Below are 12,153 nucleotides of genomic sequence, written 5' to 3'. Positions count from 1 at the left end.
GTTTATTGTAGGATTGTTAACATAGCTCTTTGTAGTGATAATTAATATTCCCCATAGTATAGTATCTGGAAAATAAAATATAAACCTCTTTATAGAGATCATGCTTTCAACGTAGTCTCATCTGTCTTATGGTAGCTAACACTTATTGGTAATTCATTGAAAATTCATTTATAGGTTATGACCTAAGGTGTTGATGATGGAAGGATCCTTAATTAGAAACATCCACCTGAGCACTTTGCATTTAACTCTGGGAAGAAGCAACTTAGGATCTTATTAAGTGGAGTCTTGGGTTTTGGTGCTGAGGAGAGTTTAGTATCCTAGATTTAATTTGGAAATGATCTTACAGCCAGGATGCAGCATTGAGGTCAGGACCTAGGCAGGCCTTCCTCCCTTCATGCTTTACCTGCCAGAGACCACCTAGTTCTTGATGTCTTATGCCAGGAGACCATGCAGGGTGACTTAGTGAGAGTTTTGTTAGATATTGACATAATCATTCATGTCTGAAGGCTCTTCAGAAAGTATAGTTGCAGTAAAGCTGTTTTTAGAGCCTAGGTTATGGTTTTTAATTCAGCTTCATAGTAATTAGTTGAGAGAGTTTTATTATTGAGTTGGCCCAAAAGTTCGTTAGGGTTTTTCATGGTCTTAAGTAAAAATCTGAACGAACTTTTGGGCCAACCTGGTACTATCCAACAAACAAGATTCTTGAATCCTCTTGCATTCAAAGCAAATTATGTCTGCTTGTCAATTGCAGGAACCACTGTACTGCCCTTCGCTCACTCCATGCAATACACGATGCAGCACAAACTTCGATGCTACTCTTGGGGGCATCTAGGCTGCTGACCTGCTGGGATGGTCCACAGGGATCGTCTCATCCCCAGGAGGGCGCTCTCCTTGGGTGGTGGTGTTTCTGACACTTCATGAGACCCACCCTTTCATAGGCTCTGCTGAACAGACCACCAAAACCGCTCCTTTTATTCCAGATGGGTCAAGAGACATCCAGGGTCTCTTTGTCATTTTATTTTTTGAACTTTTTGGCTGTGCCTCTTGGCAAGTGGAATCTTGGTTCCCCGACCAGGGATCAAACCTGCACCCTCTGCAGTGGAAGCACAGAGTCTTAACCGCCGGACTGCCGGGGAAGTCCCTGCCATTTTAGAACTCCTTTATTCTCCACTTTTTTATCAACACTTATTTCCTTGGATTTATTCCCCAAAAGTGTATAGCTGTTTTCTATCTGGTCTCTAATAGACTTTAATGTGTTTGGGGGTGGAATCTACATCTGACTTCTTAGTCATTTCTTTCTTTTTTTAAGAAAATAATTTTATTTATTTATTTATTTTCGGCTGTACTGGGTCTTTGTTACTGCAAGGACTTTCTCAAGTTGCTGCTAGCGAGGGATACTCTTCATTGCAGTGCACGGGCTTCTCATTGTAATGGTGTCTCTTGTTGCAGAGCATTGGCTCTAGAGCACATGGGCTCGGTAGTTGCAGCTCTTGGGCTGTAGAGCACAGGCTCAGTTGTGGTACATGGGCTTAGTTGCTCCACAGGATGTGGGATCTTCCTGGAACAGGGATCAAACCTGTGTCTCCTGCATTGGCAGGCAGATTCCTCACCACTGAGCCACCAGGGAAGCCGTTACTTATTTCTTGATAGTAACTTCTTTGAGCTCTGAGAGCTCTCTTTAAGAACAAGGCTGAAACATCAGCTTGCATTCAGATACCCCTGTGATGCTGATGATTTTCGTTCCATTTATGGGAAAGGAAGCTGAGACTGTGAGAAGTTAAGTAAACTTAAAGGAAACAGCTGCTGCTGCTAAGTCGCTTCAGTCATGTCCGACTCTGTGCAACCCCATAGATGGCAGCGCACTAGGCTCCTCTGTTCCTGGGATTCTCCAGGCAAGAGTACTGGAGTGGGTTGCCATTGCCTTCTCCAAGGAAACAGCTAGTAAGTGGGAAAACCAAGATTGAACCCCAGGCCTCTCTCCAAGCCATTACTTCGTTTCTTCTATGAGGACTATTGAAAGAAAGGTATCGGTACTTTAAATTTTTATCTTAAATTTTAGCATTTTGGATTCTTTATAAATTCCACTGGGAAGGTGGCCATGCTAATGATTTGAAATGACTGGTGAGTTGTGTGGTATTCAGAATGAATTTCTAGATAAGCTTAGCTCTCCTTCTGTTTATTTCCTAGTTTCAAGGGCAGGTCTTCCTTTGAAGACAGTGAGAATCAATCCCATTGACAATAGGGAGGAAAATAGAAGCATGATCCTTTTCCTAGGGAAAGAGACACTTTCAGTACATAAAACCACAGAGAAAGAGCATGCAGGTCCCACTGCACGTGCGACTTCCAACACTGTATGTAAATTCAGTTCTAGGTGAAGCGTTTGCCCATTGGAGCCAATCGATGAATGCTTTCATTCAAGAATCCTTTTAGTTTCCATGTTACAATGTTGGAAGTCACAGTACAACTTTCATGCTCTTTCTCTGTGGTTCTTGTGGTTCTGTATACTGGAAGCGTTCATGTTAACGTTTGGCAGAAACCAACATAATTCTGTAAAGGATAAACATAATTTATCCTTGAATTAAAAAGTAAATTACTGTAAAAAAGAATCCTTTTAGAAGATGACTAACCATTGTGGACAGGGAAGCCTGGCATGCTGCAGTCCATGGGGTTGCAAAGAGTCGGACATAACTGAGTGACTGAACTGAACTGAACCATTTGTGAATTTATCTGTTCATCGGTTTATGCATCAGGTCAGCTTAAAACAGGACAGGCCTGAATACTATATGACGACAGACTCTAAGAGATTATTTAATGATGTCACATTCGTAACTTGTCTGTGACTACTACCTAGTTGTCGTTATTGGCACTCTCCCTCTTTTTATGGAGGCCCAGCAACACGTGGGTGATGTTGAACCTTGATCATTCTGCACCTGGAACCCTATATGTTCAACCCCTGCCATAGCTGGTCTCGTAATTCAAGGTGCATCAGAATTACCACAGGTATTGGTTCAAAATTCCAATTTCTGGGTCCCCTCCTGGAGATTGATTCAGTAGGTATAGGGTAGTCCAGGAATCTGGATTTTGAACAAGCAGCTGCCGATGACTGATGGCAGCTGTTTCCAGACAACCCCCTTGGCAGGGCTTCCCTGATGACTCAGACGGAAAAGCGTCTCTGCTTGCAATGTAGGAGACCTGGGTTCCATCCCTGGGTTGGGAAGATCCCCTGGAGAAGAAAATGGCAACCCATTCCAGTATTCTTGCCTGGAAAATCCAGTGGACGGAGGAGCCTGGCGGGCTACAGTCCATGGGGTCGCAGAGACTCAGGTTGTAATGACTGGTTCCAATGAGACACCATCTGTCTGGGCTGCCTGGCCCTCTTGCACATGTCCATCCCCCTCTGTTGCTAAGAGTGCGTCTTTTCTGAAGCCTGCCCTGCATCTCTCCAGGAGCAAAGGACAAGATAACCTATGTCCACAGCTCTCACCGTTAGACTGTCTGGGGCTTAACCTGATTTTTTCCTGTCGTCTGACACAAGGGTTCTGGTTTCAGACACACCCTCAGTGGCTCCCCAGGACTTGAGGGATGAACTGCCTCGTTTCCCAAAGTGGAAAAAGGGCATAGCCAGACTCAGCCGGAGACTAGTATGTGGATCAATAAACACATGTGTAGTATGCTGGGAGGCTCTACTGTCGCTACACAGAGAGTCGTCTCTGTTCTTGGCAAGCATTTGCCCAGACTCCTCCTCAATGGCATATCTGGAGCACTTTGCACCAACTTCCACACCAAACAGTGTCACACAGAAGACGTGGTCTTGGCCGCTTTTCTGATTCCAGTTAAGTCACAAGACCACCCAAACATTTGCAGTATTTGCATTGACCTCACAAACTTAGAAATCATCAGCAGGCAAGACATTTCTGTTAACAACACTCAGGCTTATTACCAGCCCATTGAGAGCTGAGAAAAGGTGCCCTGACCTTCAGGGTGTGCAGTCCCGCAGAGCGACAGAGCTGTAAACAGTGAGCTGAACCTAGCACCATCTCTAAGACAGGACAGAATGAACATCAGATCAGATCAGATCAGTCACTCAGTCGTGTCCGACTCTTTGCGACCCCATGAATCGCAGCACGCCAGGCCTCCCTGTCCATCACCAACTCCCAGAGTTCACTGAGACTCATGTCCATCGAGTCAGTGATGCCATCCAGCCATCTCATCCTCTGTCGTCCCCTTCTCCTCTTGCCCCCAGTCCCTCCCAGCATCAGAGTCTTTTCCAATGAGTCAACTTTTCGCATGAGGTGGCCAAAGTACATCAGGTGCCCATTACTGATGGAGTGATTGCAAATCCCGGTTAAGAGAAGGGCTCACGGAACAGGTGACGTTGGAACTCAACCTTGAAGGATGAGCAGTGTCCTAGATGCAAAGAGAATGGAAAAGGTTAACTTACAGAGTAAGATTAATAAATCTTCAACACAGTAAGACATTGGAGCCTTTCGCCTCCAGAACAGTTTAAAGTCTGTTCTAAGCGTAGGGCCTGAGTCCTCGCCAAGCTGTTTACCTTCGAGTGTTTAACTTCATGAATATAAATGCCAATTGTCATGGATGCAAACATAGTTTACCCTCAGGAGTTTTCAACCTGAGCTGTGCTTTTTTATTTTTTTAAAGTATTAAGTCTTTATTGAACTTGTTACCATGTTGCTTGTGTTTTTTATGTTTTGGTTTTTTTGGCCTGGAGGCATGTGGAATCTTGGCTCCCCAGCTAAGTGGGAGGGATCGAACCTGCACCCCTTGCATTGGGAGGCGGAGTCTTAATCACTGAACTGCCAGAGAAGTAAGTCCCTGGGGCTGTGCTTCTTAAAGCTGCTTCTTAAAGCTGCCTCAGCCCCATCCCAGACTTAATGAACCAGGAAACGTGGGATTGGGGCCATAGGGAGTAGCCAGATTGTCCCTCATTTGTCACTGATCATCTGTAAGCTCAGAAAAGGAACCTCCTCCCCTTCCTCAAAGTGACAAGTCCATCTACATAAGGAGCAAAGGGACACATGGAGATGTTTGTTGAGAAGGACGCTGTGGCTTTTGTTGATGTTGTCTTCACCCCATTTCATCACAGACGGGAGCCCGCCATGGATTAACTCACAGGGACTCACTTCTAAGTCCCGGGTGCTGAATTCTCACCCAGCCTGCCTTTCAACACCATAGCCAGGGCTGAAGAAAACAGCCTCCTGTCAAAAGAGATGGGTTTCTGTCGCACAGGCAGGGCCACCACAATATGACTGTGCACTTTGTGATGTTACAGGCACCCTTCCCGGGGTGGACATTGTCGATTTGTTTTATGACAGTTTTCTGGCAGATGCTAGTCATATGTCCCAAGGGAGAGGTACCTTTCTAATTTCTAGCCACGGCACAGTATGACGTGGACTAGCCACAGCCCTGGACAGAAGAAGCAGTATTTTCTGCTTAGCCTACCTCACCATTCTTTAAATCCCTGAATTGCGCGGCTAATCTGAAATGCTCGTCAGCATCTTCAGGTAATGCCTCGTCTCTGTTTTGCTTCCCATTGCCAGGAAGCAGAATTGGATAATAAGTCCCAAGCTAGTCAAATTACATCCCTCGTTGCTTTTCTCCTGGACCTATCGTTGGTGCTAGTGATCTGGCAATTATTTTAATTCATTTCCATGAACAGTTATTGACTGTCTCCTACAAGAGACTCAGCAGACTTCTGAGACTCGGGAATTGACATTCGCTTGGACAGCTGCCCCACAGATGTCTATGCAGTGATCGTGGGATATTTGCTGTCACTGTGGTACCAGGGACTGGTGGTCAGCTCACAAAAAACCTAGGATACATGTCCGTTTCCATTAAGAAAATGCCTCAAAATCCATGGGCCTTTATTTCAAATTGAACTGAAAGCTGTCATGGATTGTGGATGCCTAGAAGACATCTCCATATAACAGCAAGCCTGGCTGCAGCTGTCTTAGAAAAGAGAGACGCTGCCTCTTGGAATTAGTCTGGTTTTCTCCCTATAGTCAAGTCTGTCTTACGCTGACTGTGTTTCCAGGATCTTCTTTCTTCCTTCTGGCACTTGGTTTGATTGTGATGCTTCTCCATCATCAGCTCCTGGTATTTCTCAGAATCATATCGTCCCCTTGTCAACCCTTTGCTTTTGATCACAGAGCCCATCCAGCAGCCCTTATGTTATGTACAGGAGTCCCCACACCTCTCCATCACCACCCATCCCACATGGAAGCAGCTTAGCCACCTACAACTAAGTAGGGGAAAATCTTAATTAGAAATGTGAATGGAAACCAGGTGCAAGGGAGACAGGTGACAGCAGGAACCAAGACAGGCAGGCCATCCAACCTGACCACTAGAAGATGAGGGGACCTGTCCTGGCCTCTTTCTAGAGTCAGGGCTGGCTGGTCCTTCTTACCCAAGCGTGCAACACCTGAAAGGTGGCTTGGGCCTTCTTACACTAACATTCCCTGGCAGGAATGTTTTTTTTTTTTTTTTTTTGGCTGTACCACTTGGCATGCAGGATCTTAGTTGCCCGACCAGGCATCAAACCCACAATCCCTGCAGTGGAAGCATAGAGTCTTAACCACTGGACCACCAGACACATCATTTTTGACAGCAGCATCAGCATTCTCCTGCTTCAGCTTCTCTGACACCATCCTAGTCCAGCTGTCTATCACTTTGACCCTGAAGTTCTGCAGAAACACTTTTTAAATATACTTCCTACCCCTTAGTTCTTCATCTAGGTTGTACTAACGGTATACTAACAGCCACTTGTAAGATAAGAGTCCATGGCATTTTTCCTACCCCTTCTTTGCCTGTTAAATCAAGTGCAATCTCTGGCCTTTCCCCAGATTCCCCAGAGCTTGACCACATTTCCCCCAGGCTCCTACGTGGTGAACCAGCCCAGCACTGACACGGTTCCTTAAGCATCACTTGCTTGTCTTGGACTTTGAGTCTCGCTGTGTTCCCCAGGCTACAATGCTCTTCTCTCTTTGTAGACAAATCCTGCCCATTCTTCTTGGTCTCATTACCTTGATGGTGAGACTCTCTCCTGGTGCCTGAGCCTCCATCGATTTTTCCTTTCTTTAAATTCTTATAGCACACGTTACCTTTATACAGCTTAGCAGTACATCCTAACCCTTAGCTTTGCTACTCATGGTTTAGGTGGAGGATGGCTCTATCATTTATTGTCCAAACTGGAACCCTTTGAGAGTGAAAATGGTGCTGTTAATCGCTTCACAGGGAAAACAGGCATTTTGAACTCTCCAGTGAAAATCAGGATCTTTGGTCATCCTACTTGTGCTTGGACATCTTATCTTTCCAAGACTATGGGCGCCTAGAGGGCAAATCTTACATGGGGGATATTTGCTTTGCATGTTCCTTGGCATGTGAAATGCAGTTAATGATCAATAAATGCAGGAAGGAAGGAAAGATAGATGGAATTAGGCAGTCAGTTCATCCTCACTGAAAAAGCTGGTGTCTTAAAAATCAAAACAACTCTACCCCACAGGACATGAAACCAGGGTAAGCACACAACTTCTCCATGACCAGTTGGAAGAGAGCCACTGAAATTAGAGAAGGCAGAATTATAAGTTTGAAGATAGAAGAAACAACAGTAACAGACAAATCAGGTGGTATAGAGCAGTTGAGGATGGTATAAATCTTATCAGTCAAAACCATCAAAGCGATCCTGAATGTAAAACCTAATTTGTATTCTGTGGCGCCTCTGAAAGCATGAATTATCATTATGTATCAAAGAGCAGCCACCACAGTATGCAATATAGGAAGTGTAGTTTTTCCCACTTTCATTCACACCAGAAAGTAATCATCTCCAAAAGGTAAAGTGTAATAATTTCCTCATGGGATTTAGATTTTAAATAAACTCCCAAATTGAATCCCAAGGCAAGCTAAATGTGCCATTTTCTGTCTTTACCATCTCAAGGCTTCTTGATAATGTCAGCATACTTATCCATCCCTGTGTTTTCTTAGCATCCATCATCACGGCACCTCGGTGGCTCAAAAAGACAGTACTGAAAGATTGAGAACTTCCTCTTGTCAGTCTCAACATAACTCCCAAATTTCCTTAAGCCGATCTCAATTAGAAGGGAGTTGTTCACCGTTAAGAAAGAAGAGGAAATAGAACCCCAGCTCTGAGGCATCAGCCCTGTCCTAACGCCCAGCATCTTCACTGCCATGCTCACTTGCAACATCAGCCACGGGCGGATGGAGGCAGGGATGGGGTGAGTGTGTTGCTCTGCTGACCTGATCCCCATGGGCGAGACCTCAGCACCCCTACTGCTCGCACAGCTCGTCATTCTTGTCCTTCCCATCTCAGCCATCTGTGAATTTAGGTGGTGGTGAGGGACAGAATGGTCCCTGAGCTTCCCAAATATGTCATCACTCATTCTGGTCCTGTGACTATTAACTGGCCAGCAAGTACACTCAGGACCTCATGGAATGACTTCAAAAGTTCACAAGCCAAGAATCCTAGCTTTAAAAACCAAGAGAAAAACTCAGCACTTTCCCCTCATTTGTTTCCATAAAGAACAGATACACAGAGAAGCGTCCTGGCAAGCAATGCTTAGCCACTCAGCGGACGTGTGATTTATGCCACTGCCCAACTATTTGAGCTGATGATTCCTGAGCCTTTAAATTTCGTTTCACCCGAGCCTCTTGGTTCCTGATCTCTGAAGTAAAGGAGTTATATTATTTCCAGGATGCCTTCCAAGCAGAATTTCATCTATGATCTTGAAACATTTCTCTTTGCCAAAAAAGGGGGTACATAGTGAAATACCATTAGGTCAAAGTTTGTTGTTAACCAGACCTTAATATTTAGCAGGTATAATTCATCCCCTTGAAACACACCCAGCACAGGAAGTGAACATGTTGCCACGTGCTGCACCACAAGCCACAGGAAAGTGTTACACTTCTCACTAGTTGTGTTACAGATGAGCCCTACTGAGGGGTTCCTCGTGTGTGTGTGTGTGTGTGTGTGTGTGTGTGTGTGTGCTCACTCTCAGTCATGTCCAACTCTTTAGGACCCCAAGGACTGTAGCCCACCAGGCTCCTTTGTCCATGGCATTTTCCAGGCAAGAATACTGGAGTGGGTGGCCATTTCCTCCTCCAGAGGATCTTCCTGACCCAGGATGGAAACCATGTTTCTGACATCTCCTGCATTGCAGGAGGGTTCTTTACTGCTGAGTGACCAGGGAAGCCCTTGAGGGCTTCCTTAGATAAAAGTAAATTAAAATTAAATTTGTTTAATGTAAGACACCATTACAGGCACTTCCTCTTAGACACAGACACCGCTGTAGTCAAAACCAGACAAGGGATCTAGTTCTTTTCCTCTAGACTCTTCTGTGGCCTCTGATCTTTGAGAATCGCTGTGATTCCCCAAGACTGTTCAAACCTCCAAGTCCTACCAGTTTGGAGACAATGAAAGGAGCATCGTAGACTTACTCCCAACTGCCATGTAAGGTCTTGAGACATTACCCTTTCCTGGGGGAAAAAAACAAAGTGTGACTTGGCTAATTTTTCAACTTGCTTCCAGTTCAGAAATTCTATGGTTCAGTGCTGCTAAGTTGCTTCAGCCGTGTCCAACTCTGCCACCCCATGGACTGTGGCCCATCAGGCTCCTTTGCCCATGGCATTCTCCAGGCAAGAATACCGGAGTGAGTTGCCATTCCTCCTCCAGGGGATCTTCTTGACCCAGGAATCGAACCCGTGTCTCTTGGCAGGCGGGTTCTTTACCACTCATGCCACCTTCAGTAAATTTGTCCAAATTCTCATAATTAAAAAATATGTCCAGAAGTCAGTTTTATGGCGATCCAAAGTCTTCTTCATTACAACCACCACCTAGAAGTTCACGCCCCGTGGAAGGCTCAGCACCAAGGACAAAGCATTCCATGGTCGTTGAGGCCAGCTATGACTCTCCTGGGCCAGCTGACTGCCCTGCAGGCTCCTATGTATGCAGTTCAGTATGATATTCTGATCTCATCAGTAAACACATTATTGTTTGCACGACTGCTTCACCTTAACTTTCCTTCTAATCTGAAGACCTCATATTTAGGTGTATTTGTTGATACACTTAAGCTCAGTCTTGTTAAATCAAACCCAAAATGAACTCCAGGACTCAGTGTCTTTCAAGATTAATGACTATTTACTGAAGAATTCTTCCTTCAGTTCTTTTGAGTTAAGTCACAGACCTGAGAAAAAGAGTTTCTCTGATTTATTCTTCCACCAACCATGCACTTACGCTGCCTGTCATGTGCCAGCCACAAACAAGAGAGCTGTGATCTCTGCGCTTGTTGAGTTGATAGTTCAGACGATCACTAAATGGTTTGATTTAAAAACCACTGGTTAACCAACTCAGGGAGGCCCTTCCTGAGAAGGTCACACTTCAGCTGAGACCAGCAGGATGATGGATTCTCACCTTCACCTGTTGTTTCTAGCAGGCAGATCACCCAGACTTCTCCTGGGTCTCTTTTATTCCTATTTTGGCCGTGCTGCATAGCGTGCAGGATCTTAGTTCCCCGACCAGGGATCGAACTCGTGTCCCCTGCGGTGGAAGCTCAAAGTCTTAATCACTGAACCACCAGAGAAGTCCCTGCTGGCTGTCTTTTACAGAAAGCTGCTGATGCTCATTCCAAGAGAGAGTGTGTGTAAGGCATGATCTTGAGACCCGTCAGTGCTGGTATGTCCACAGCCTCATCCTAGGAGATGTTGTCTGATCTGTTCATAGACTGATCTACAAACAGTGTTTGTCTGAATTAGCAGTAAGTAGTCTTGAGGTCAGAAGTGGAAATAATACATTCCTCTTCATCTTGAGTGTGTTGGAGATATTTTCCAAGATTCCTTTTCTCTCCGTCTTAACACCGAGATCGAAAACAGATGTCTAGACTTACTTCCTACCCCAGCCTCTCTTTTTAATTTTTTAAGAATCACAATGTTCCTCCACCAGACTCTCTTACTCTTTCTCCTTCCTGTTCCAGAGTATCAGTGAAGTTGGTGTGAGTCTTCCCCGTTCATTTTTTCCATCTTTACTGCTCAAGTATGTATCCGTTCATCACATTTACTATTTTGCGAATTTGTGAGTGTACATGCATGGCCTCATGCTGTACTTTTTTGCAAATTTGTGTCCTTTTTTCTCAAGTTGATCCATATCAGTGCATCATAAATCTAGTTTATTCCTTTTAACCGCTCACCCCTGTATAAACAAAGCACTTTCGTTCCCGTCTTCTGTTAAGAGACAGTTATGTTGGTCCTCCTTGCTCTTGATTCTCTGCAGAAAGCGGTGCAGCAGGCAGTGGAGCTCAGTCTCAGGGTAGAGGTGTCGTCACCACTAAGACTGGTCCAACAGCTCTCTCATGCCAACGGTATCGCTTAGACACCCCCCAGCAATGGATCCAAAATCCTGTTTCTCCTTATTTTCACTGACATCTGGTGTTAACAAATTTGACTTTTGTCAGTCTGATGGGCCTCAAGTAGCACCTCAGGGGTGGGTTCCCTGATAAGTAGTGAGGTTGAGCATCATTTCATATTTATTACCATTTGGTTATCTGCCTGTGAACATCCATCCTTTTCCTGTGTTTCCCATCAGGTTGTTGGTTCCTTATTGACTTACATAAATTCTTTATTCTGTTTTCAGGTGTTAAAAATATTTTTTTCTTATTTTCCAACTTGTAGAAACTTCTGACCTTTATCATACCAGAGTTTAGAATAGCAGTCAGATGGGTTACTTTATGCCTAGTGCATTTCTTGTGCCCTTTTAAAGAAGTCCTCCCTGCCCTGATTATGTAATGATATATTTTTTTTTCCCAACAAAGTTTTCAAGTTTTCTCTTTCATATTCAAGTCTTTTATCCATCTGGAATTTACCTTTGCTATAAAATTTGAGGGAGGGATTGAATGTGTTTTTTTCCTATGGGTCGTCACTTATTTAACACCATCCTTTTTTTCTTTTTTTTAATGTGAATTGTGATCCAGCTCTGTCATAGACGAATCGCCGCTTTTCCGTGTCTACTTTTGGTCTTCTGTCTGCCTCTGAGCCAGTACTACTCAGTCTCCATCAGTTTGGCATTGCTGTGATTCTTACTATCCCGCAGGTCATGTCCGCTTTTCCCCCTCCCGCTTCCTGTTCTTCCCT

At 44.7% G+C, this 12,153-nt stretch overlaps 1 protein-coding gene across 5 annotated transcripts in view; it reads left to right on the top strand.

The window, feature by feature from the left end:
• The window catches only part of BEND7 (BEN domain containing 7), an 89,659-nt gene that overhangs the window by 54,271 nt on the left and 23,235 nt on the right, over window positions 1-12,153 (top strand). The window contains exon 7 of one of the 5 annotated variants that reach the window (XM_055543858.1): window positions 7,999-8,636. The exons of the other annotated variants lie outside the window; for them this stretch is intronic. Coding sequence (XP_055399833.1) covers window positions 7,999-8,051 — 53 coding nt within the window. The 3' untranslated portion in view covers window positions 8,052-8,636. Of the gene's footprint in view, window positions 1-7,998; window positions 8,637-12,153 lie in introns of those variants that run through there. 5 annotated transcript variants of the gene reach the window in all.

Source organism: Bubalus kerabau, chromosome 13 (genome assembly GCF_029407905.1).
Source record: "Bubalus kerabau isolate K-KA32 ecotype Philippines breed swamp buffalo chromosome 13, PCC_UOA_SB_1v2, whole genome shotgun sequence".
In the NCBI taxonomy this organism is placed as follows: Eukaryota; Metazoa; Chordata; class Mammalia; order Artiodactyla; family Bovidae; genus Bubalus; species Bubalus kerabau.
Note: the sequence above shows the minus strand (reverse complement) of the source record. Positions and strands in the feature narration are given on the sequence as shown.